The 26,872-nt window shown below is 35.5% G+C and overlaps 2 protein-coding genes across 5 annotated transcripts in view; one reads left to right on the top strand and one right to left on the bottom strand.

The window, feature by feature from the left end:
• LOC127836593 (methionine--tRNA ligase, mitochondrial-like) overlaps positions 1 to 8,251 on the bottom strand; it is a 27,017-nt gene extending 18,766 nt beyond the window's left edge. Inside the window, exons 1-3 of one of the 3 annotated variants that reach the window (XM_052363252.1) lie at positions 7,769 to 8,251; positions 1,279 to 1,394; positions 699 to 770 (exon numbers count right to left, since the gene is read on the bottom strand). In XM_052363252.1, the coding sequence (XP_052219212.1) occupies positions 699 to 770; positions 1,279 to 1,394; positions 7,769 to 7,940 (360 nt within the window). In that variant the 5' untranslated portion in view covers positions 7,941 to 8,251. Of the gene's footprint in view, positions 1 to 698; positions 771 to 1,278; positions 1,395 to 5,938; positions 6,067 to 7,190; positions 7,417 to 7,768 lie in introns of those variants that run through there. The other 2 variants (XM_052363253.1, XM_052363255.1) reach the window with 2 other exon arrangements.
• LOC127836600 (transmembrane protein 256 homolog) lies at positions 8,245 to 26,872 on the top strand. 2 transcript variants are annotated; one of them, XR_008028836.1, is made up of 5 exons: positions 8,245 to 8,578; positions 21,491 to 21,534; positions 23,180 to 23,260; positions 25,542 to 25,741; positions 25,826 to 26,872. XR_008028836.1 is itself a non-coding variant. In XM_052363270.1 (4 exons), exons 1-4 carry the CDS (start codon positions 8,371 to 8,373, stop codon positions 25,683 to 25,685), a joined length of 477 nt encoding a protein of 158 aa, XP_052219230.1. In that variant the 5' UTR covers positions 8,245 to 8,370; the 3' UTR covers positions 25,686 to 26,872. The 2 variants fall into 2 exon arrangements, 1 of the variants encoding a protein (XP_052219230.1); XM_052363270.1 differs by having other exon boundaries at positions 25,542 to 26,872.

The raw sequence follows: 26,872 nt of genomic DNA, 5'->3' as shown, positions 1-26,872 counted from the left end.
CTTTCACCTCTCAAAATGTGCAGCTCCATGAGATACACATGCATGCCAAATATCAAGTTGCTATCTTCAATATTGCAAAAGTATTCATAAAATAAGCGATTTGGGCCACATATATTTGACCTCTGACCTTGAAGGATGACCTTGACCTTTCACCACTCAAAATGTGCAGCTCCATGAGATGCACATGCATGCCAAATATCAAGTTGCTATCTTCAATATTGCAAAAGTATTTATAAAATGAGCGATTTTGGCCACATATAATTGACCTCTGACCTTGAAGGATGACCTTGACCTTGACCTTTCACCACTCAAAATGTGCAGCTCCATGAGATACACATGCATGCCAAATATCAAGTTGCTATCTTCAATATTGCAAAAGTATTCATAAAATGAGCGATTTTGGCCACATATATTTGACCTCTGACCTTGAAGGATGACCTTGACCTTTCACCACTCAAAATGTGCAGCTTCATGAGATACACATGCATGCCAAATATGAAGTTGCTATCTTCAATATAGCAAAAGTTATTGCAAAATGTTAAAGTTGGCGCAAACAGACCAACAGACCAACAGACAGACCAACAGACCAACAGACAGACAGACAGGGCAAAAACAATATGTCCCCCACTACTATAGTGGGGGACATAAAAATAAGTTTGTAATAAAAAGTCTTTAATTTGATAGATTAAAAAACTTACCTTGAACATTTGCGACACTTGTGAAACAAACACCTCTGGTTCCAAGTTATGTAATTTAGATGCCTGCTGAATCTGAAAAATGATACCAATTTTGGAAAAATGTTTGAAGCAAAAGCCTTTTAAAATGTAGTCAATAAGTCTGTATATAAATTCATTTATGTGTGTTAATAAACAAGAGATTCCCCAAGACATATGAAGTTTCAACTGAACATTTGTAGCACGTATGTATACATCAATATACATGTATTTTGAAAAAAAATAAATATGTTAACAAGTCGCTTTAAAGTATCTTTGATGTTGCCATGCTTTTGTTCAATATTTTTTTATAGATATTTTACACTGCTATATATGTTACCTAGATCCCTGCCATAAAATGGATGATTTTCAAATAGGCATACACAAATGGAGTAGTAAAGCTCATACTTTTAAATGAATAGACACGCACAATTTCTTAAACTTTTATTTTTGTTTCACTGTTCATAACTTTTAAATGCAAATAAGAATAATAGAAAACAAATCAATAAACATTATGTTTTTATTACATGGACTGTTTAACTATTTTCTACATAAAGCTGCCAACCTTCAGGCCATGCTCATCAGTGCCAACTGAGAAGGTGACATCGTGACCATTGATATTCCTGTGCCGCGCTGTAGCATCCGCTATGACACTGGAGTATAAATGACCCATGTGTGGCGCTGAAATATGTGTACATATGTAATGAGTAAAAGAACAAAATAACGTCTGCATGCTCATACACTGCAATTCCAATATACCACTGTCAACAGCCCCGCACTGGCGTTATTAACGAAACCAGTTACCACATTATGAGATTAGTGCTCAGCCCACTATGTGCAATGTATATTATCATGTTATCATTCACCTATACATTTTTTAACCCTTTACCACTTAGATACATATTTTGACGTGTTTGTAGTCCCTTAGAAAGTTACATTTAATTGAAGACCTTTCTTACTAGATTCAAGTTTTAAAGACTTCATTTCCAACCCTTAAATACTGGTAAGCAGCAAACAGCATAAAACCTGAACAGACTACAAGTTACTCGCAAGCTGTTCTGGTGTTAGGCTGTTTGCACATAGCAATTTTCACTTTGCCTCTGAGTGTGAAAGAGTTAAACCCCAACATATCAATTCTGTGTTATATTGGAGTAGCAGTGTAGTGTATGTGTTTGTTTTTTATCATTGAAACCACACTAGCAAATTAACTAAATAAAAGCTCCTCCTACATGCCATATAATTATTTGATTGAATTGCTCGGAGGCTGACATTTTCAATTAATCATTGCCGTTAATACAAAGCAAAAACAGACTTAGATCAACATGTATAAAAGTGTGAAAAACTACATAAAATAATTCGGAGGAGATGATGCATATTTAAAACAAGACATGTTTCCAAATGAAATCCCGTTCCGGTGTTAACAGCAAACAATAAAATTTAGGGTTCAATTTTTAAAATAACATGTGCAATCAGTTGGATTTGAAGTGGGAAAAGTGTGAAATAAGTGTAAATATAACTGACTAACCTAAAAAAAAATGTACCTAAAAAATTATGTGAAACAAAATAAGTATTTTGATAAACTGACTGACGTTTTTCTACGCTAAAAAAAACGGGTAGGGTATTTTTTGTGATTACCGGTAAACATTCTGGGCCGGTTTGAGCGGTTCGAGCTGGTTAGACAGTACCGTTCATCCATCACGCTCTACCTGACTGATTAAACGTCACGCATGAAGAGGACAAATTTGTGAAATTAACCCTGCAATCAAACTTGTATAAGCCGCAGCATTTACCGTTAATCATAAATATAAGCCTACTTTTCTCTCATTAAAAGACGCTCAAGTAATTGAAAATGAACGCAGGAAAGCGGACACTTTCGTCTACTGCAAGCAAAACGTCTACAAACACAAGCTTGCTAGAAACGTCAGTGTTTGAGAAAAGTGAAACTTCAAGCAAAAATAACAGTCATGCTAAAAATTCAAAAAGCAAATCAAAACAAGGATCGAAAAAGCAGAAAACAATGACCACATTTGTAACAAATACCCAACATGAAACTAGCAATTCAAGTGAAAAAACTATTGAAAAACGCCTTGATGAAATAAGCGACAAATTATCCTGCGTTCTCACAAAAGACGACTCAACCTTCATAAAAGATATGATTAAGGAAACAGTTGAACAATTAAAAGAAAAGCTTCTTGGAAACGTCATTCGTCGCATTGAAATTCTTGAAAGCGACGTTTTTGAACAAAAGCGGGAAATTGAATTACTTAAACAGGAAAACGCAACAAAAACCAAACAAATTGAAGATCTCAAACAACAAAATTCAAACCTAGAAAATAAGAAAGCCGGTGAATCAATTAATCACGAAGAGTTTGCGAATAACACCGAGCAATATAGTCACCGAAACAACGTTAGAATCGCCCTGGTTCCAGAAGATCAGGATCGCCAATCATCGGTGGCGGTGACAAATAAAGTCGTCTCACTCGTAAATGCACACCTGGGTAGCTCCATTCACCCAGTGATATAGACATAGCCCACATGCTTGGAAAATATAAACCCAATACGAATCGGCCTGTTATCGTAAGATTTGTCAGACGACAAACCAAGATAGACATTCTCCGTAATGCAAAACAATTCAAAGGGTCTGGCATATTTGTGAACGAAGATCTCACAAAACTAACGCAGAAGTACCGGCTTCCGTCCGTCTCAAGCAACCTAGCGCCGTCCAAAGGGCATGGTCATTCGAGGGAAAAATCTTCACGCTGTTTAAAGGAAATGAGCATGCCAAGCAAATAAACTACTCAGAATTTACAGACTGGTAAGACAAGCTGTGTCCGAAAAAGTCATATTCCGAAAGCGTCGAAACTCCCGCTCGAGCGAAATCGAGAGTTACCTCGAATTAATAATTAATAGAATCAAGCTTGTTAAAACTGTGTATAGATAATATATTACTCTAAATTGCCCTAATGCATGATCTGTGCTATGTATATAAAAGATCAATGTATAGTGCTGGCTCCCATGGTGTCATGGTTCAGCCTTTATCTCTTGTAATTTACATCTACTTTAGCAATATCAATATACATTGAGAAACAATATAAATTACCATTACGCGCTATGGAAAAATAAAACACTCCCTCTTAATTTCAAATTTCTTAAATTTTCCGGCTACGCACATGCATTTGTAATTTTCATTCAACTCAGTTACATCCCTTGTAAACGAAAGGGTTACTATTTAGAATGCATGTGAATAAGCACATAAGCCTAATGATACAGATGTAGTGTAAACAGTCTAGAGTTCAGATTCATGGTTCCCATAATACTTATAAAACTTATAAAACAATTTGAGTTAAATATACAAATGCACTTTTTGTGTGTAAATCAAATCCAAGTTGTATTTTATCCTTTATGCATGATAGCAGTAAAATATAATTATTTGACATGCTTTTATGCATGGATCATGAGTCCACGTCAAAACCACAAAATACATAGGAGAAAGCTCAAGAATAGTACTTTATTATATATAATATACGCAATTCAGGATGACGCTTTTATATAATACCAATAATGGGTTTTTGTTCATGTTTTAAAATAAAAATAAACACGCAGTCTGTTAAAGTTTTATGCTGTTTGCTGCTCATCAGTATCTTAGGGTTGGAAATGGAACCTTTAAAACTTGAATCCAGTAAGAATGGTCTTTAATTAAATGTAACTTTCTAAGAGGCTAAAAGGTACATCAAAATACGTATATAAGTGGTAAAGGGTTATGATGGTTGAAATTTGTGCCAAATTATTTAAGAATTCATCAATAAAGGGTAATTTTAAAGCAAATAAAGAAATTTATATGGTTAAGGGCAAAGACAGGTGCTACGCATTAACTTACTATGGTTAACATTTGTTGCAAATTATTTCAAAATCCATCAAAACATGACGGACAGTGGTACTTCTATGGGTGAATATTTGATAAGGTTCCATTCTTAATAAAAAAAATATTCCAAAACACAATTAGTAAAGCAGTGTCGACAGACCGTTTATCAGTTAGGTACATGTCAGACGGATGTCAACCTAAGCTGGGCACGACCTGATGTGACCCAGATCGCGATTATGAAGGCTTATTTGACGCACGTCAAAAGCTGTGAAGAGAACTTCGTTACGGACATAAATACTTGTTTGATAATATTATTTTATTTCAACTTAATTTAAATGAATTTTTTGGCTTTGTTTTATGGTATAAAGTGATCATGAGTGGCTATTACATCAATTCCAAATCGTCAATGACTTTATCAGAACGTTAAGTGCATAACGGTGTAAATACACATTTTAATTACGTTTTACAACTTTAAGAATTTCTATAAAATGTTTGGGAACATGTTTATATACTAAATTCTTCTTTCATTGGACACCTTTTTGAAGACTTTATGATGTTAAAACAGGTTTCCAGTTTTTGTTGAATCTAAATGTATATTAAAGTCTTCTTTTTTATGCGGCTTAACGGTGTTGTCACATTTGTAACGGTGTGGACAGATTATCTTATACTTTTATATTCTTGTTTATTCGCATTGTTTTTTTTACTAGAAAGTATGTCAGATAAGTTCCATGTAAAATTTGTGATGTTGTTTGAAAGACAATTGACGATATGAATACGAACTTTATTCGCATCATATTGTTTGTATAAATTTCTCTCCACCGTTACGATATTGTCAACACCGTTTCTCATTCAGCGTAACGGTGTGGAACGTAACGGTGATGACATTCTGGAATTCTGACAGAACTGATTCCAATTGTATTAATTCTCCATTTTTGTCTGATAAATTCCATGTAAAATTTGCGATGTTGTTTGAAAAACAATCGGCGATATGAAAAAGTTTATTCACACCATAATGTGTGTATATATTTGTGCACACCGTTACGATGTTGTCATCACCGTTACTCATTCAGCTTAACGGTGTGGACTGTAACGGTGATGACATTCAGGCATTTGATCATCCACAAACAGCATGCTACTTGTCTCAAAAACACATTGCGCACACATTATTTTGTGGCATCTTAGAATACATTATATTTGAAAATCATAAAAGAACAGGAAGTGGAAATATCAAAGAAAATGGAAGAACAATGTTGACACTGAATAAAAGTACGTTCACAATTTTACTAACTTTTTGATGGTTTTCACTTTTTTTGCGCTCTGTTTATTGCTTAATTATGACGTAAAAGGTTGAAAGAATGTTTACTTTTCGGAAAAAGTTGTATCCCCGTATCATTCCCGTGCGGTAGATGAAATTTTCTTCGTCACAGTGTCGACTTGAAAAATTACGGACAGAGCCATAACTGACCATTTATAAATATTCTGCATATAAAGCTACTTAATGTAACTGTTATTAAGTTAAGTTTAAATATATTTAGCTCCATATGGTTGTTTTTTGTTTTTTTGTTTGACATTCTTTTATAAAACAATCAAGAAAATTACCCTTTAAGAATTCGGACAACACACTGTTACTAAAATACATGGCGGTTAGTTGCTTCCACAAAGCATAAAACTGCTTGAAGCGTGCAGCGATTTTTTTTGTCCAATTGGGAAAAGTACCCGTACCGGTCCAATTGGGAAAAATTGAGTCGTGAAAGCCTGAAAATTGGGAAAAATCGAGTCGTGAAACCCTCAAATTGGGAAATTGGTGTATTTAATTTTATGCTCCCAAATACTTTAAAATTGATAACTAAGTGTTTTCAAGCTGTTAATATTATATTTACCTAGGTTCAAACCATAGAGCTGCATAGGGAAACTAAAAAAATATTTTTTTTTTTTTTTCTTAAATTGGGATTTTTTTGGACAGCAATTGGGAAATTTGTAGTTTTTTCGTAATTGGGAAAGTGCCGTTTACCGGTACTTTATAAAGAAGGAAAAAAATTGCTGGCGTGTGATCTGCTAAGAACTCTTATCTTATATTGTTTACATATTATTTAACATTGTAATTATGAAATTTATCTCTGTTAAATGTCTACCATTTAGATAATTGTTGAATATGGACATTAAATGGAACCTTATCAAATATTCACCCCTATAAGCTACCTTCTTCAACTGGAAGGGGGGGGGGGGCTTAACACAGAACAGTAGATATGTCACAGTACTTAAGCAGAATTGGGAATAAGCTGTGTAAGGCGCCCAGTAAGCTCTTGAGTTATAGTTCTGGACTAGTTGACACTTTTTAGAGACAATTTCATGTGCGGGACTCTCAAGTAACCCAACACCCCGAATCCCTGTATTCCAGGACAAAAACATATCCAAAAGGGGGTGTTGTTCATGGTATAAACTTAGTCCCATTAGGGTAGAGGTTGAGGGTAGAGGTTGAGTGAATTTGTTTTGCCTGCTGACAATGGTACCTAGCATGGGGCAGTAGAATTTACAGTTCCTTGGGATTTGCCATACCCTGATCCTCGTGACTTGAATTAGAGGAAGAATTCAAATAAGGCATTGAAGAATCTCACTTTCCAATCACTTGGCTGGATTGGTCATAAGCTGATTAAGTGTCCCAGCTAGCATAAGAGGCAGAACACTTGTCTTGATATGGAAAATCAGGGCCCTCAATCTATTAAATCTGCCGCCGAATTTCGTCTGCAGTCCCCCACCTGAAAAGTATACTTTTTTCCCCTTTTGGGGGGAAAAATTCCTCCTAAAAAAAAAAAATTTTTTTTTTTTATTTAATTGAAATTTGTGTCTCGTGATTATTATATCTCAATTCTATTTCAATTTAATCTTTGCAAACATACTAAATTATGAAAAATGCAATGAATATAGTGCAAACATGTACAAATGTAATAATGAGAGAGTACCCCCCGTAAGTAAAAAAATCCCCCAAAAAGGGAAACGCCGCAAAAATTCCCCCTCCTAAGGACTGCGGACCCCTTCCCCATAAGTAGTGTGAGGGCACTGAAAATGTTTGAGTGCGACATTGGCTGTACACTTTTCACTGCCCGGGTCGTTCACAAGATTAAAAGTATAATAATATAACTGCCTTACAGAATTAACGAAGAACATGATTTGTTCGTGAATCAGAGGCTCATACCTGCATTTACATAGTAAATTGGTGTTGTCACAAAGAAACTGTTTCTTTTTTCTGTACCAAACCGTCTCTGGAACTGACAAGTCAGAGGCCGGAGTTGCAGGTTTCTCTGATAAACCAGTGTGCATCCACGGTGACAACCGATTTTCATTATTCGTTGCCAATTGAACGCCATGTATCTGTCTGCTTTTTTCGACGAATTTTACGAATAAACACCAAAAAAATAGTAATTTGACAATGGCTTTACAACTTTGCAGATTGATATTGGCACCTGATTAAAAGCTTAACTATCAAGCCCAACCGGTTGTATTTCGTCATAGTGATTTTGTTTGGACAGCAAAATAAGTACCGCCTAGCAAAATATAGTATATAATTTACATAAAATACTATGAAAGATTAACATTTAGGATCTTATCGTTTCCATATAAGGAAAAAATGAAAAGAGACTAAACAAATTGTCAACAAATCAAGCACAACTCGATGCTCTTCAAAAGGAGGTCGAACAATTAACACATATTTTCGCGACACTTATTTCGTAAGCAAGCTACCGGTTAAACCGAAAGTGTCAAGTATACATATGTTTTTTGTCATGCAATAGCAAAGTCATGGAGCAAGTCAACAATATCGTAGGCGCAGTTTCAAACATATTTTTTACTCGAAAGGAGCAACAACAAATCGGAAAGGTTTCTCGAGAGGTTATCAAAGAAGTGAAAACACTGATCGACATACGTGAGATGGCTGGGAATAATTTTGTCAGAGTTGCAGGTCTTTCCGGCGCTGTCGCGGTTGCAATGGCTGCATACGGAGCTCATGGTTATTCTTTAGTGCATTCTTTGTTAAAGAACATTTGGTTAATTTTCACTGTTTTTATGTCAAACCTCAAGGGCATTACCTTAGGTTTATTATCTTATTGTAAAAAAGCCCTGACCCGAGAGTAGTTGCAATAATTCAACTCTCAGCTTTATAGCCCAATGGGCTGCTGATAAGACAAGATTTATTTTGAGTCAGCAAGACATAAATAGACAACATAAGCCTTGAACCGATTATATAAACATGTGTATAAATGTAACAAGATTGTAGGACAAACAGCACCCGGACAATCGGCACCCAGTGTTTTTTTGCATACACCTGTATACTGTAAATTTGTCGACCCTGACAATCGGCACCCGATTTGATTGTAAACCCGGACAAACAGCACCCGATAAAAGGCGATCGATAAAGCACGTCAGCACCTTGTTGAACAAATTAGTCTTATCCGCTAATTGGTTTGGTAAAAGAGATGATTATAAATCCCGTCAACAATCTGTGTAATAAACCCAATATAAGTGTGGATTGATTATCGTTATCTGCTAATTGGTTTAATAACATCTCTAAACAATTAACAAACATCAAAGACAATTAAAAAATTCCTTCACTTATGATTTCTCCCAAAAACAACAAACCGCAAATGAAAATAATCTTAAATAGAAGAAAGAAAATTATATTTAATTTTGTTCGATTAGCTTGATAATCAGCTGCTGACATTTTTAGGCGATTTGCTTTATTTGCAATTGATTATACATGTACTATTTGACAACAAATAACATTACCGGATGGAAATTACAACTGGCTTGCATTTTTGTTGCCCAAATATAATATGTATACAATATATAATTTGAAAACACCGCAATACACGGAGATGGTACTTTTTATCGCAATGTCCATCAGGTATTATTTATAATGACAATAAGCGATCTATTTTTTTTCAACCAATTAGCGGATCAGACTAATCAGTACGATAATGTGTTGACGGATCGCTACAAATCAAATCAATTCAAATGTCTTTATTGGAAAAAAAACATTTACTGATTCTTAGTCTCGTATAGCGAGAAATAAACTTTACATAAATCAGGTTTGTGTACTTAATACACATACCCGCATAAATAAACAAAAAAAGGTGACTACGCTTCGTGTCAAAATCAATCAATTAACAGGGGTCCTGTTATCATATCCATTGTTTCACGTTCGCAGTCAAACCGAAAAGTTGGCATTGTTTAATGTGGTTGTTAATTGGCTTTAATATACTACCTTATAATTAACCTCTGCGTAAGGGCAAAGGAGTTGTTTACACATCTGAAGATTCGTGCGGTTGTGGTTAGTCATGCTTGAATAACCCTGTGTCAATATCAATCTATAGTTTCAGTGCCTTTGTTACACCACGCACACTATTCAGTCCATATTGTGTACTCCTCCACGATAAAATCGTGGACAGTTACTTTAGAGACTTTTCATGAAAACATCAATGTTGTCCTCGTGAAAATTGTGCATTTCATGCATAATTCAGTTATATCTTAACATTTATTTTTGCGCGAGAGTAAATTAAAAAAACAAACACGCACAATTTGAATCTTGATCGTCTTTAAGATAAATTGAAACAATTACTGTAACGTATAATAATTAAACAAAATGCGAATTCCTTATTAGGCAGATAAATTATACGATTTTACGTTGCTAGGCGCACCTGCCGCTTATATATGGCTATGATCGGGGACTTAAATAGGTTGCCGTTTGTGCGGGTATAAAATTAAATCGGGTGCCAATTGTCTGGGTTGACAAATTTACAGGGTGCCGACTGTCCGCATATGCAAAAAAACACTGGGTGCCAATTGTCCGGGTGCCGTTTGTCCGGATACCATGTAACAAGTATAAAACAGCTACAATATGGAAATAAAATATAGCAAAATTAAGTTAATAGATATGATATGCATGCTAATAAGTTAATGAAATCACAGTATTATATTCTAATAGTATTCATGCTATTTAAATATATTGTGCAATAGGCCGCTGATCTTGATCTATAAGTAGATCTAAAAAATAAAAAAACTGCCGTAAAAAATTGTGAGTTTAAAGACTAAGAAGAAACCAAACACAAAATGAGCTAAGAAAGTGGGTAAAGACAAGGTATTAACCCTGAGAGTTGCAATGCGCTCTCTCTTGTCCATGGGTGCAAAATATTATCAACAATGCAAGGGTTAAGGAAAACTGAAACTACAAGAACTTATTAAAGTTTACCTGTCTAAACCACAAACTCATCCAAATGGTACCATTAAAGCAAGAAATAATAGTTTTTTATTTACTTAGTTTTTCTTTCGCACGCTGTATCCGCCATATTGGAAAATTGATCCAATATTGGTTCAGTGCTTTCCACAGGCAATTTAACAGTCCCTCAGCGGGGGGCTTGAATTTCGAAATCAGAGTCCGCGGGGCGCCTGAAATTTTCCCATCAGTGTATTCTGACAGTTAATGCAGCTTTAGATCAAAGCGATATCGACTTGGCCTAAAATTTTGAAAGCCGATTTACGATCCTTTGTCGCTTTATCCAACTAACGCCCGCCTAAAGGCGGTGCGTCGCTCTATTAGAAAGTCAATATTGGCCAATGACAGCGCACGCTTTGTATGAGCGACAGCAGTAAGAAGGCAATACCTGCTGTTAAATCATGCGGACGACTCAAGACGTACATGTAATTGCCACAGTCACTTAGAAGACTGATGATGGCAACTGGCCGTAATCCTCGTGGACGTGAATTTCATGCATCATTCCGTCAAAACATTTATTCGACTCGTAAAGTGTTTAAACAAATTATCGTCGAATTCATAACGCATCTGTTAATATTTGTTGAAATCTCAAATGGGAATAATTAAATTTGTAATTGGAAACCCATTCCCGTAAGTCGATGTTAACGCGTTTTTAATCCGAAACACAACTCCGAATGTAAATATTACCACAATGTTGAAATACTCTTGCTTCAAATTAGCAGTGCAGTTATTTTGTGTCGAATATTTTTCTCAATTAAAAAGAGCGCAAAAATTATGCAGCATGTACAACGTCCCGTCATTTGCATAGAAAGCGTGCGTGAATTGAGTGTTTTAACAAGCACACAACACGTCAGGGGATCGACGCATGTTCAGAGGCAATATTTTATCAAATTTATAAATAGTCACTTAAAATTTATTTGATACTATAGAAAATGGCAAGGTTTGTGTTAAAGAAATAATTGAGAGCTTTTATCGTTAATATTTACCAGAAAGTGATTTTTAAAAACAGAATTAACGGGATTATCAGGGTAATAAATAGAAACTTGAAAAGAAGTAAGTATACAGTAATAGAGTCGGGTTGAAACGGATATATTGGGGAATCGTTCGAGTCCGGATTTTGCTATCAACGCTGGAAAGTTTTAAAACAATTTAACAATATATATTTTATAATGACTTAGGGAATTTCTTGAAGTGTCATAGCGCACCAAATGGCGTCTTTTGACGCTGTTTTTCTTTGAGCTATAACGCACCACAGAACGTCAATTGACACGTTCAATTAAAAAAATCAACGTCAGGAGAAGACACCCCTCCCAAACCACCCCTATCAGCCCTGGGGCATCAGTCAAAAATCCTGTGGAAAGCACTGTTGGTTAGGTGGCAGTACAACAATATTTTGCACTTCGGGTTATGTGTTGGAGCCTATTAAAGTCGATAACAATGTGGTATTCGATACAGAATACACTGATTTAAATTTAAACATAAACATGTCAGCGAGAAAAGTGTGTTGAAACATCGTAGTGTTTTTATTGGGTGCATGCATAGGATAACATCCGTAGGTTGCCATTCAGGTCAATTTATGTTTATGAAGTTTATTCATTATTTTCCTCAATTTGTCTCGAACGACGTCTGCTTAGTTATGCGCACGAAATCTGTGCGCAGATTTGCTCTTGTCTTTATGAACGAGTGAATATGGACTCCCAGAGCCGCCATAGCAAAAATTATCAAAGGCTCTGGGAGTCCGTTTATATGGACTAGACCCGAGATTTGATATAAATAGAATATATACATGGGAAGCATACAGTTGCCAGTTTGACCTTAATCCATCACATTTTTCTTACAGTTTCTCACAGCGCCTTCAATATTTTACAGATCTCTTACATATTTTGCATGTAGGTACCTTGCATGGACCTCTACCTTTCGATGAGGTTTGAGGTCACTGCGGTCAAGGTCACCAAGGCTAATAATAGATTTTTGCCATCACACTTTTGTTACAGTTTCTCACAGGGCCTTTCGCACACAATTAACCTATATATATATCTACAAAGCATCATTGGGAGTATCCATCAATTTTACTGATATTCTTGTTTTAGGAGTGCACTTGAAGCTCTTGGATAAGGTCAGAGCTTTTTTCAGCCAACTGTTGAGACATTATTGGGTCATATTTCCTATATTAAAGCATTTTCCCCAAATTCAGTTCCGAAATTCTCAATAGGTTGATTATCAAGTGTTTGGATGATGGAGACATCAAGTAATAAATAGCCTGAGTTTGAATCGGAGTCACATGCTTCTTTCACAAAGGAAGTTCCCGGTCCTTGTGAATAATACTTCTTTAAGGGAATTAGCTCAAACACAGAATACAGTTGTGACGATATATTTAATAACAAGATGTACACATAAATTTACAATGTTCTATTACGGAGTTCCGCCAGTTTCTATCTCCCCTTAATGTTCAAGTTCTCTTTCTTATATACACACTATCATCTTAAAACACTGTATTATGTGAATTGGTAATAAGACATCAATTTGGGAAAAAATTGTGTTTTATCAAAAGTGCATAATATACAGTTTTATATGTTGCATTTATCTAGTTTTGCAAATTATAATTAAAACATATACTTGCATGTATAATAGCATCATTTAAATTTATTTTACTTCAAAAGTGGATTTTTTATTAATTAAAAAAAAATCCTCATGAAATGAAAATGTGTCCATGCCGCGCATGGACACAGCTTAAAAATACACTTTAAATGATACAAATTCAATCACTGTTAATGAAAAAGTCATGGAAAATTTGTTATTAAGCTTAAATTATAGATAATATATTACAAAAATATATGTAGATCATGAAATGAATAGTTTTGTTTGAGAAAATCACCAAACTGATGTCCATTCCCAGTTTGATGTCTTATTCCCAATTCACATAATACAGTGTTTTAACATGTATTTACTTGTGTTTAATCTGTGAACAACAATATAATTTAAAAGAGGCATAATAAATAAGACTGGCACACATTATGATCTGATTGTTTTTTCACAGTTTGTAGGATTAATATTTGTAGTTATAATACATGACGTGTTTCTGAGAATTAAATTCTGTCAATCTAATAAACATATCACAGTGACTTTAAACCAAACTGAACAGGTCCAAATTTGTCCTTGTGACACTTCTTATAACTAAGTCAGCAGGTAGAGTCTGAGAAAAGTCTTGTTACCCCTCTAAAGGCCAGATTTTTTATTTAAGGTAGCGCACCTCTAATGATTTCCAGCGATTTATTTTACGATCATTGCCAATCTTCAATGATCGGTTCTTTCCGAGAGATGCATTTCATTTTTTTCAAACTTCGAATTTTGATATGTGTTTACATAATTCATTTAGAATACATTATTTTCACTATAAATATTGACTTTGATCCAATTATCATCTGAACAAGATGCGTTTGTGAAACACAATGTCCCCCTATATGACGTTTGACTTTGAAGGATGACCTTGACCTTGTGAAGGATGAACTTGACCTTGACCTTTCACCACTCAAAATGTGCAGCTCCATGAGATACACATGCATGCCAAATATCAAGTTGCTATATTCAATATTGCAAAAGTATTCATAAAATAAGCGATTTGGGCCACATATATTTGACCTCTGACCTTGAAGGATGACCTTGACCTTTCACCACTCAAAATGTGCAGCTTCATGAGATACACATGCATGCCAAATATGAAAAAGCTATCTTCAAAATTGTAAAAGTATTCATAAAATGAGCGATTTTGGCCATATATATTTGACCTCTGACCTTGAAGGATGACCTCGACCTTGACCTTTCACCACTCAAAATGTGCAGCTTCATGAGATACACATGCATGCCAAATATGAAGTTGCTATCTTCAATATAGCAAAAGTTATTGCAAAATGTTTAAGTTGGCGCAAACAGACCAACAGACAGACCAACAGACAGGGCAAAAACAATATGTCCCCCACTACTATAGTGGGGGACATAAAAATATGATGTCGCGATTTCTTCAAAGATTGACGAGCCTTTTTACCTGTTTACTTATGGATATTTAATTTAAAATTGCACTGATGTGAAGTTGTCGTGGCCGAGTTGTTAAGGCGATGGACTTGAACCTTTTGGTTTCTTACCGCGCAGGTTCGAATCCTGCCGGCATCGCATACTTTTTGCGACGCCTTTTATTTCTTTTCTTACGTAATTTAATTTAATATAGCATATAAGCTATGTTTATTGTTAAATATGTTGAAAATTGTATGCACATCCTTCAATTTTTAAAATTACAACGTTATGGCTAAATTGGGTAATTTACTGCTGAAAATACGAATGATGCATGTTGCATTTTTATTTTTATTTAAAAAAAGTAAACGGTAAATCTGTCTATTTCTTGGTATTTTTGCTGTATATAGTGTTTCTATAAAAACTAAGTTTAAAATATAACTTAAATGATACTATTTTGAATTTTATGACACTTTGTTTTTAACCGACCCAATTTTTACTGGGCTGAAATCACTTACATTTCATGGCGCCATTCCATAGATAAAAATTTGTAAAAAATAAATGTCTGTAAAAGAATACTTATTTCATCTTGTTTAAACTTTAAACACCTTTACTGCATCTGTACACACCAACTGCATGCCCATATTTGGAAATTTGAATTAATTATGGAACTTTTATATACGCCAGGGGTGAAAATAAACTGGACAAAAGCCGAGCGTGAGGGTGGTTTTGAAAAAAATCGGTATATTTTTATGCCCCCCTTCGAAGAAGAGGGGGTATATTGCTTTGCACATGTCGGTCGGTATGTCGGTCTGTCGGTCCACCAGGTGGTTTCCGGATGATAACTCAAGAATGCTTAGGCCTAGGATCATGAAACTTGATAGCTAGATTGATCATGACTATGACCCCTATTGATTTTCAGGTCACTAGGTCAAAGATCAAGGTCACAGTGACCCGAAATAGTAAAATGGTTTCCGGATGATAACTCAAGAACGCTTATGCCTAGGATCATGAAACTTCATAGGTAGATTGATAATGGCTGGCAAATGACCCCTATTGATTTTCAGGTCACTAGGTCAAAGGTCAAGGTCACGGTGACCTGAAATAGTAAAATGGTTTCCGGATGATAACTCAAGAACGCTTAGGCCAAGGATCATGAAACTTCATATGTACATTGATCATGACTCGCAGATGACCCCTATTGATTTTCAGGTCACTAGGTCAAAGGTCAAGGTCACAGTGACCTGAAATAGTAAAATGGTTTCCGGAAGATAACTCAAGAACGCTTATTCCTTGGATCATGAAACTTGATAGGTAGATTGATCATGACTCGCAGATGACCCCTATTGATTTTCAGGTCACTAGGTTAAAGGTCAAGGTCACGGTGACCCGAAATAGTAAAATGGTTTCCGGATGATAACTCAAGAACTCTTATGGCTAGGATCATGAAACTTCATAGGTACATTGATTATGCATGGCAGATGACCCCTATTAATATTCAGGTCACTAGGTCAAAGGTCAAGGTCACAGTGACAAAAAAACATATTCACACATTGGCTGTCACTACAACGGAGAGCCCATATGGGGGGCATGCATGTTTTACAAACAGCCCTTTTTTTAAAAAGCGTGGAAAGCCTACCTACAAATTTGCACGTAGTTCAGTGAAATGATGCTGATTAGGAAAATAATTAGATTATATTTGGATATGTGCCCATTAGGGGTGCACTACCTTAATCTAGTTCTTGATGAAGCTTGGTAAGAATGTTTATCTTGACATAATCTAGAATGAGTTGAAATCTGGGGTATGTTCATGCAAAAATGTAGGTCACTAGGTAAAATCTTGAAAAACCTTGATATCAGGCTAGAGGTACCATGACTTGATGAAACTTCTAAAGAATGATTGTCTTGACAATATCTGTGTTCCAAAACCAGATCACCAGGTCATATTTTAGAAAGGAAAACCTTGTTTCCACTGTAGATTCCATATTTATGAATGTGACACAATCTTGATGAAAATTTGTCAGAATGTTTATCTTTACAATATTTAGGCCAAGTTACAAAATGGGTTATTTGCATGTAAAAACTTGGTCACCGGGTTTAATCTTCAAAAACTCTTACCACTTAAAATGAATGAAGCTTGATGAAACTAGGTTTGAATGTTTATCTAGACAAAATCGAAGCCCCGTTTGAATCTGGCTCAGATGAATGTAAAAATTAAGTAATTCTTGAAGCCACATATATGACTCACTTGTGATGAACCTTGGTCAGGATGTTTATCTTCACAATATGAAGATCATGTTTCAATCTAGATCAGTGTGGTCAAAGACTGCACCAGGGCCCGTATTCACCAACGGGCCCTGGTCAATTCATCAACAACTGGCGTTTGTAAACTGAAAATAGTTTTGATGGAAATAAGTGTTATTGTAGAAAGTTGAACCAATTGTTTATGGGGCATATTTTTTCCCACCCATCTTTTAAGCTCACTATAATGCTTTTATTATGCCCCCTTTCGAACAAGAGGGTTGTATTGTTTTGCACATGTCGGTCCGTCTGTCCACCAGATGGTTTCCGGACGATAACTCAAGAACGCTTAGGCCTAGGATCATGAAACTTCATTGGTACATTGATCATGACTGGCAGATGACCCCTATTGATTTTCAGGTCACTAGGTCAAAGGTCAAGGTCACAGTGACTTGAAATAGTAAAATGGTTTCTGGATGATAACTTCAGGCCTTTTCCGCTCCATTTTGGGAAAACGCCACACTGAAATTTAGGGAATTTCGCGTCATGAAAAACCCCATTTTGGGAAAAAAATAAACGCAAAACTGGCTCAATTGGGAAAAATAATTGCATGTAAATAGTGTTTGTTATATTTATGCCCCCCTTCAAAGAAGAGGGGGTATATTGTTTTGCTCATGTCGGTCCGTCCGTCTGTATGTCCGTATGTCCATCCACCAGATGGTTTCCGGATGATAAATCATGACCCTATTGATTTACAGGTCATTAGGTCAAAGGTCAAGGTCACGGTGACCTGAAATTGTAAAATGGTTTCCGGATGATAACTCAAGAACGCTTAGGCCTAGGATCATGAAACTTCATAGGTACATTGATAATGACTCACAGATGACCACTATTGATTTTCAGGTCACTAGGCCAAAGTAAAGGTCATGGTGACCCGAAACAGTAAAATGGTTTCGGGATGATAAGTCAAGAACGCTTACGCCTAGGATCACGAAACTTGACAGGTACATTGATCATGACTCGCAGATGACCTCTCTTGATTTTCAGGTCACTAGGATAAAGGTCACGGTGACTTGAAGAATTAAAATGGTTTCCGGATGATAACTCAAGAACGCTTACGGCTAGGATAATGAAACTTCATAGGTAGATTGATCATTACTCGCAGATGACCCTATTGATTTTCAGGTCACTAGGTCAAAGGTCAAGGTCACGGTGACTCAACTTAGAAAATAGTTTCCGGATCATAACTCAAGAACGCTTACGCCTAGGATCATGAAACTTCAAAGGTACATTTATCATGACTCGCAGATGAACCCTACTGATTTTCAGGTCACTATGTCAAAGGTCAAGGTCACAGTGCCAAAAAACGTATTCACACAATGGCTTCCACTACAACTGACAGCCCATATGGGGGGCATGCATGTTTTACAAACAGCCCTTGTTTAAAGAAGCCGTTAACTGGTAAATAATGACTTTTTTGATAACATATTATTAAAATTTTATGAACATGAGTGATAAGTGCATTTTTTTTATCTGATTAGGGGGAAAGGGCCTGGCCTTTTTGAGGGGGAAAAAATAGTGCGAAACGTTGGACTTTGAGGAAAATAAGGAAAGTCTTAAATGATTAATTTAACATATTTTACTGTTTAAACAAATTCAAGGCAACAGATAATTTAATAATGCAATATTTTTCTATTTTCTATACTGGAATCAGGTTAACTTATATATTTAAAGGTTAAAAAAAAAAAAAAAAAATTTTTTTTTTTATTTTTTTGGAATTTGGAAAAAAAAAAACAATTGGAAAAAAAAACAAACCAGATTTGCATTGGGAATGGGCCGAAATTCGGACCCGTGGCATAGGGCGGAAAAGGCCTGAACTCAAGAATGCTTAGGCCTAGGACCATGAAACTTCATAGGTACATTGATCATGACTGGCAGATGACCCCTATTGATTTTCAGGTCACTAGGTCAAAGGTCAAGGTAACAGTGACTCGAAACAGTAAAATGGTTTCCGGATGATAACTTAAGAATGCTTACGCCTAGGATCATGAAACTTCATAGGAACATTGATCATGACTGGCAGATGACCCCTTTTGATTTTCAGGTCACTAGGTCACAGTGACTCGTTTCTTCTGACTTTGCAAAACATGATAGCGGTTTAGTCTATTGTGTCCTTTTCAGAGTGAGAAGACAACCACCTGTTCTAGTTTAGACAGGTGATGGTAGCTACCCTGTGGCTGTTAATTTCTGAACAGGAACAACATTTTTTTCTTAGCTAATACCAAATCTGTGCTTTGTATAAAAGTGACAACGTCTGAAGCATTATCAGGGAATTAAGCCTGGTCCTCTGATTGTCAATGAGTTGAGCCTATTTCTCACAAAGTCGGTGCCTTGAGTCAGGTTCTCTCTGCCAAACACTAACAACATGAACATTGAATGCATGCTGTTCAAAAAAATATATCTCAGTGCCATGACCATTGGGAATCCCGCTGTACCATTTATAAAAAATATGTAAGAATTCAAGTACTTGTAATATGTCCAAATAAAAACACTGTGATATTCTTGTGACATAGGTTATGCTTTTTTGTTTTTAGCTCGACTATTATATATAAAATATATATAGTGGAGCTTTCCTACTCACCCCGGCGTCGGCATAAGCATCTGCGTTAGCGTCTGCGTTAGTGTTAGCGTGCAAATGTTAAAGTTTTCGTACTACCCCAAGTTTTTTCTTTTTCCCTTGACATATTGCTTTCATATTTTGCATACTTGTTTACCAACATGACCCCAACCTATAAACAAGAGCAGACAACTCTATCAAGCATTTTGTTATAATTATGGCCCCTTTTCCACTTAGAATATGCAGCAAATGTTAAAGTTTTCGTACTACGCCATTTATTTTCATTGTCCCTTGACATATTGCTTTCATATTTTGCATACTTGTTAACCATCATCACCCAAACCTATAAACAAGAGCAGACAACTCTATCAAGCATTTTGTCATAATTAATGCCCCTTTTATACTTAGAATATGCATATTATTGATAAATCTATGTTAAAGTTTGCGTACTACCCCAAATATTTCCTATATCCTTTGACATATTGCTTTTATATGTTGCATACTTGTTTACCAACATGACCCCAACCTATAAACAAGAGCAGGCCACTGTATCAATCATTTTGACATAATTATGGCCCCTTTTACACTTAGATAATTGAACATTTTGCTTAAATTGCCATTACTTCTTAATTATGATCACATTTTATTATTACTTTGACAAAACAACACTTACCTGAATACCACAATGGATTCCACCCAAACAATACCCCACGCCCTTACCCAGAATCCCTTCCCCCCCAACCTCCCCCCCCCCCATTTTTTTTTAAACATCATCGAATAACCACACACCAAATTATACCCCCCTCTCACCCCCTCCAAATTTTTTTTTAAACATCATCTAATAAATTACCACAACCCACATTATACCCCCCCCCTTACCCCCACCCCCACCCCAAAAAAAATAAAATAAAAATATTTTTGAAAAATCGTTTAATAAATGATCACACCCCACATTATATTCCCTCTCAACCCCCCCTTTTTTTTTTTTGAAATATCGTATAATAAATTATTGAATATGAACAATTTCCCATTGTGGTATTGAGGTCGCCATGGTGTAATGGATATGGTGTCCGCCTAGTGACCGGAAGGTCACGGGTTCAAACAACACTTACCTGAATACCACAATGGATTCCACCCAAACAATACCCCACGCCCCTACCCAGAATCCCTTCCCCCCCAACCTCCCCCCCCCCATTTTTTTTTTAAACATCATCAAATAACCACACACCACATTATACCCCCCTCTCACCCCCTCCATTTTTTTTTAAACATCATCTAATAAATTACCACACCCCACATTATACCCCCCCTTACCCCCCCCCCCCCCCCCAAAAAAAAAATAAAATAAAAATATTTTTGAAAAATCGTTTAATAAATGATCACACCCCACATTATATTCCCTCTCAACCCCCCCCCCCTTTTTTTTTTGAAATATCGTATAATAAATTATTGAATATGAACAATTTCCCATTGTGGTATTGAGGTCGCCATGGTGTAATGGATATGGTGTCCGCCTAGCGACCGGAAGGTCACGGGTTCGATCTTCACCGTAGAAGCGTTCTTTAGATATTCCCCAAAGACACCAAGTACTGGTTCTAGGCCCAAGAAATGGACTCGAGAGTGTTTATATAAGCCTTAGGCTTCGGATGCAATCGAGCTAAAATAAATAGGTTTAAACTAACAATTCCCTTATGATGGCTTATGTTATACTGTCAAGCACTCGAATAGTTGAGCGCGCTGTCCTCTTGACAGCTGTTGTTTATATAAACGATGGTATATTTTTTCAGCTTTTAACCATGAAGGGAATGAAGAAGAACAAAAACTTAAGAATGTGAGTAAAGTATACTTTCAATGATTAAAAAAAATCTAAGATAAAAGACAGCTTGTTTATTTATAGTTTTTCAGTGCAGAAATGTTAATGCTATGATGCTGTTTCATAGCTGCTAATCAATCCGTTTTTCAATTCAGCAAAGAATAATTGATCCAAAAATATACAAAAAAATGATGATATTTGTAAGTTATAATGTTTTTGCTGTTTGGCGAGCAAATTTAAACATAATAGCTAATGATATCTGAAGATTGCTTTAAAATGTAAACATGTATATTGCTTCATTTACAAAGGTTAAACGTTGGCTTCTGATTGTTCTGCAAGATATTTTTTAATATTTTCAAAAGAGACGGAAAAATCGGTTTATATAATAGGCAATTCAATTTGGTAATTCAGCTTGTCAAAAAGGCAAAATTATCTATACATTTGTATACTTTTTTGAAAATCTGGGTTACAGCTTTTAAGAGTCCTCACATTTCCAAGTTAGTTGTGATTGTTTGATTATGTAGATTTACAGGTCAATATGTACCGGTATTTGCTAAATCACATTATATATTTCCCTATTTTTTAAACTAGGTCAAATATGTTGAATTCAACATATGAAGCCTAATCATCCTCTAGATTTCTTAATTTTTTTTGCAATCTTCAGGGGTCCGTCTTATTAAAGATCGTACGACATTGTTAACTTACAATTGCATTTTGTAATTTTAAAATATAAGTTATTATGATATGTATGTTTCAAATATAATGGATATTTGACATCTTTGGAAATAGATGGAAATGTTCAACAAATGTAATTATAAATGTGACGGTTACGTATATATGGAGCTTCAAAAATTGCATCGTAAGATGAAAATGTCGTACGATGTTTTATAAGACGAATCTGTGGACCCTATCTTATCTTAATTTCATTGGCTCATCGATGGATGCATTTCCAAACAGAGATTACTAGTTGTGTGCTTTATATGTGCTTTATAGTTTATAATTTCATAACATGTACCAAGAACCATTTTAAATGTGATTGAATAAAAAGAATGGTTCTTCGGAATTATAGTTAGTGTTAATGACATTTGTCTCTTATAGACTTGAAATAGTTATTTTGTAATGTGCATACATTTTAACCTCACGCTGGGGAAATGGGGCTTAGTGTATGTGCGTAAAATGTTACCCAAGATAAGCCATTGCAGTTGGTGAAAATCCAGTTAAGCCTCCTTTTAATTGTAAAATCAATAAGTTAATTATTTTAAAGTTTTTCTTTCTATGTTTGTATGTTCCCACAATATTTAAAATATTTTTACCGTGCATAATATTTTTGCTTAACACTAGTTTCATTACAAAACAAATCTTTCAACATGAATTTGGAATATGTATTATTACTGTATTAACATCAACAAGGGGTCTGAATTGTTGTCATTATTAATCTTTGATTACTGTGTAATTAATGTGTTTATGATATCATGTATTTTTACAAGAAGTATACACACCATAAAACACATTCTCAACTGTCTTAATATTACTTTGTGCATTGGTCATGTTTGTAGGATTGTGCATTTGCTCAATCAGGACTTGTGTACAAATATGATGAAGTTAGGATAACTTATTTCCTCATACAAACCTTGTATTACCAGTTACTTTTTCACCATTTCAGGTATTTGAGTCAGGAAACAAGATGCATCTGTTTCACTCGGTGGCAATGATGGCTGTACCACTGACAAGGAATCCTAACTTGGTACAACCCTTTACCATTCTGATACTTATTTTGACGCATCTGTAGTCCTGCAGAAAGTTCAATTTTACTACTTTTACTTTACTTTCTTACTAGATCCAAATTTTAAAAGCTTCATTTTCAACCCTTAGATACTGATGAGCAGCAAACAGCATAAGACCTGAACAGACTGTGAGTTACTCGCAGACTGTTCTGTTTTATGCTGTTTTCCTTTTTCACTTGGCTTCCGAGTGGGAGAGGGTTTACCCTTTACCACTCAGCTAGGCAGTTTGACACTTTTGTAGTCCCTTAGAAAATCATATTAAGTTTAAGGCTTGTCTTACTAGAGTAAAGTTTTAAAGTATACCTTTCCAACCCTAAGTTGAGTAGCAAAGAGCATAAAACCTTAGTTACTTGTGGATCTGTCCTGGTTTTTATATTGGTTGAAAACATGTATAGCCATTTTCATTTTACTCCGGTATGATGTTTAATTTAGCCTATTATCTAAATCATTTGAATAACTTACTTAACAAATCTATGAGATTGCAATATAAAAATACCATTCTGCGCTATTCCCTCACACAGTTTAATATGTGGGATTATAGGACTAGGCAAAATACAGAAACCATTACCTAAGCCATCAGATCTGATAACCTCAAAACAATGATTGGCCGAAATTCAAATTTACTGGCTATTCAACTACAAATTGGTGGCTTGACCAGAATATGTCTTAATGGTAATGAATAAAACTTTTTCATGGTCCTTTTGCAGTTTTACTCTCTTTTTGCGAGGATGAACAGACTTGCGGAGATTGTGTGGAAAATGAAATGTGCAATTCTAAAATAGGACATTTAATAATAATTAATGCATAATTAGTTTCAACAAGGCTGATGAATAATTGTGGTGGGTTCAAATTTGTTTTGTTCTTCATTTGGTCATACATTTTGAATGATTTAGATGTATTCTACATTTCTTAACATGTGTTATAGTCATGCTTTGAGAAGTGTCATGCAAAATAGGTCTTAAGCCATTATGCAGCCTGCAATAGTTGAAGGCAAGCTTGCACGTGTTGTACAGTCTGGTCAGGAGCTCCACAAAACCTTGCATTACCTTTATATCAGACAGCTTTGCTTCTGAACAGACTGTGTGAATGTGGAGGCTGGTCTAGAGCTACCACAAAACCTTGCATTACCTTTATATCAGACAGCTTTGCTTCTGAACAGACTGTGTGAATGTGGAGGCTGGTCTAGAGCTACCACAAAACCTTGCATTACCTTTATATCAGACAGCTTTGCTTCTGAACAGACTGTGTGAATGTGGAGGCTGGTCTAGAGCTACCACAAAACCTTGCATTACCTTTATATCAGACAGCTTTGCTTCTGACCAGACTGTGTGAATGTGGAGGCTGGTCTAGAGCTACGCTGGTCACAGATGGCATAAGAACATTTTGTATTTGATGCAGCTCATGTATTAGTATCGTGTCTGCATATATGGCGCATTTGAATAATTAAAAACACATGAATTATTGTAACTTTCCTTGAACTCTCAGTTAACCAAATATTCCTGAAAACAGAAAATTTGTTCCTGACAGCATTTTGGTATTTAGGGAGTAAACTGTATTATTTATTTGTTATTGTATATGTATAGGTGTCAATGAGGAGAAGTGCCATGCACAAGAACCATACGAGCACGTTGAGTTTCTTAAATAAGAGTTATTGCCCTTAATTGTTTTTGTAAGATTTTACTTTTCAGGGCCATATCTTGAATATAATACAACATTTCATCTGGAAACTTCACGGGTGTATTATGATCAATAAGGAGAAATTCTCCCTTGTTGTTTATGTATGATGTTTGTAGTTGTGTTCAGAATTTTGCAAAGCAAGCTTGGAAAGTGCAGCCATTCATAAACAATGTTTATTTGGTGGAGACATCAATTCAACAATTTTAAGCTCGGCTGTTTTCGGAGAAAACCCATGGAGCCAGCTCGTCGTCCGCCATCCGTGTCATGCTAAAACCTTGACACTTGTCTCTAAAATCAAATTACTTCCATCTACAACTTTGAAACTTCATATGTAGATGCACCTTGATGAGTTCTACACGCCACATCCATTTTTGGGTCACTAGGTCAAAGATCAAGGTCACTGTGACCTCTAAAAAAAAAAAATTCTGACAAACTTTATTTATTAAAAACTGCACCCATAGCCAAGTGTTGGCACGCGTTATGTGGTGCTCTAATTCTTATTATGTCTGTGTTGCTGTAAATGTTGTCGCTTCTTATATCACTACAGGCCATGATTTATTTTAGGTCGGTTGCACGATGGCAACAGGGATGCTGATATTCTCCGGGAGCTGTTACTACCAGGCAATAACAAAAGACGGCCGCATCCGAAAGATTACGCCCTATGGAGGCATGCTTCTCATCATCTCATGGCTCCTTATGATCCTGTGACCTTGAACAATAATCTGTGACCTTGAACTTTGGTGTTTTCATGGCTCCTTAAGATCCTGTGACTTTGAACTTTGGTGTTTTCATGGCTCCTTAAGATCCTGTTACTTTGAACTTTGGTGTTTTCATGTCTCCTTAAAAACCTGTGACCTTGAACATTGGCATATTTATAGCTCCTTTAGATCCTGTGACCTTGAACTTCAGTGTTTTCATGTCTCCTTAAGATCCTGTGACAATGAACTTTGGTGTATTTATAGCTCCTTTAGATCCTGTGACAATGAACTTTGGTGTATTTATGGCTCCTTATGATTCTGTTTCCTTAATAATATTATCCTTTAGTCGAAATTTGGTATTTTCTTCATGGCTTCTTCTTATCATTTGACCTTGATTTTTTTCTCATGGCTGTGACCTTGAACTGTAGTATTTACCTTGCACTTAAGTGTTCTGGTGGATTTTAGTTTGAATAATTAATTATTCTATGCCTTCATACCAAGGTATTCAAATGTGCACTTCTTATGATATGTAACCTAGAACTTTTTTATGTTGTATAAAAAAACATGAAATAATTGTGCCAATTAACATTAATAAAGATAATCGGTAATTATTTTATTGGATGGTTTCTTGCAGAAGCGTCGCCGTGTGATGCCTGTTCAGTTGTTCGATTAAGTACAAAAAGCAGTAGATAGTCGTCAATTCATTCACGCCAAGCCTTTTATGAAATAATTTGATTAAATGCATTTGTACAAAAGAAATAGTTTTCAGTGAAAAGAACCTCTTTTCATTAGATCTGATGACTTTGAATTGATTTTGGTGGACAGAGGCTATTGCATACCATTCTTTTTAATCGTTTGTTTTGCTTAAACATGTCATCATGTGTTAAAATGCTTTTGCTCCTAAAACTTTTAATGCGTGAGTATGCTCCACCTAACTGAATATGTTCGTTTGGTACCTATGTATGCAAATAAATATTGTGATATTTTTATGGAATGTTTAAAATTGTGCTGGAATACGTTTGCAGTTGTTTATTTTGTGTTTTAAATGCATACGGTTGTGGTATTGAATTTAGATACATGTGAGTCTGTTGTGGTATCTGTTTACTTGCGCTAATTTGATAAATGTTTTTTAGGCATTTATTTATATATTTGTATTCTAGGCATATGGTTAGCAGTAAATAAATGGATACATTGCTA

This window comes from Dreissena polymorpha, chromosome 6, assembly GCF_020536995.1.
Source record: "Dreissena polymorpha isolate Duluth1 chromosome 6, UMN_Dpol_1.0, whole genome shotgun sequence".
NCBI classification, from domain to species: Eukaryota; Metazoa; Mollusca; class Bivalvia; order Myida; family Dreissenidae; genus Dreissena; species Dreissena polymorpha.
The sequence above is the reverse complement of the archived record's forward strand: the minus strand, read 5'-3'. Positions and strand labels throughout refer to the sequence as shown.

Coding starts and splice junctions, on each gene's coding strand:
- LOC127836600 (XM_052363270.1), top strand. CDS start 8,371: ATGGAGCAAGTCAACAATATCGTAGGCGCAGTTTCAAACATATTTTTT. Junction 21,535..23,179: donor AAGAACAAAAACTTAAGAAT/GTGAGTAAAGTA, acceptor TCACCATTTCAG/GTATTTGAGTCAGGAAACAA. Junction 23,261..25,541: donor TGACAAGGAATCCTAACTTG/GTACAACCCTTT, acceptor GATTTATTTTAG/GTCGGTTGCACGATGGCAAC.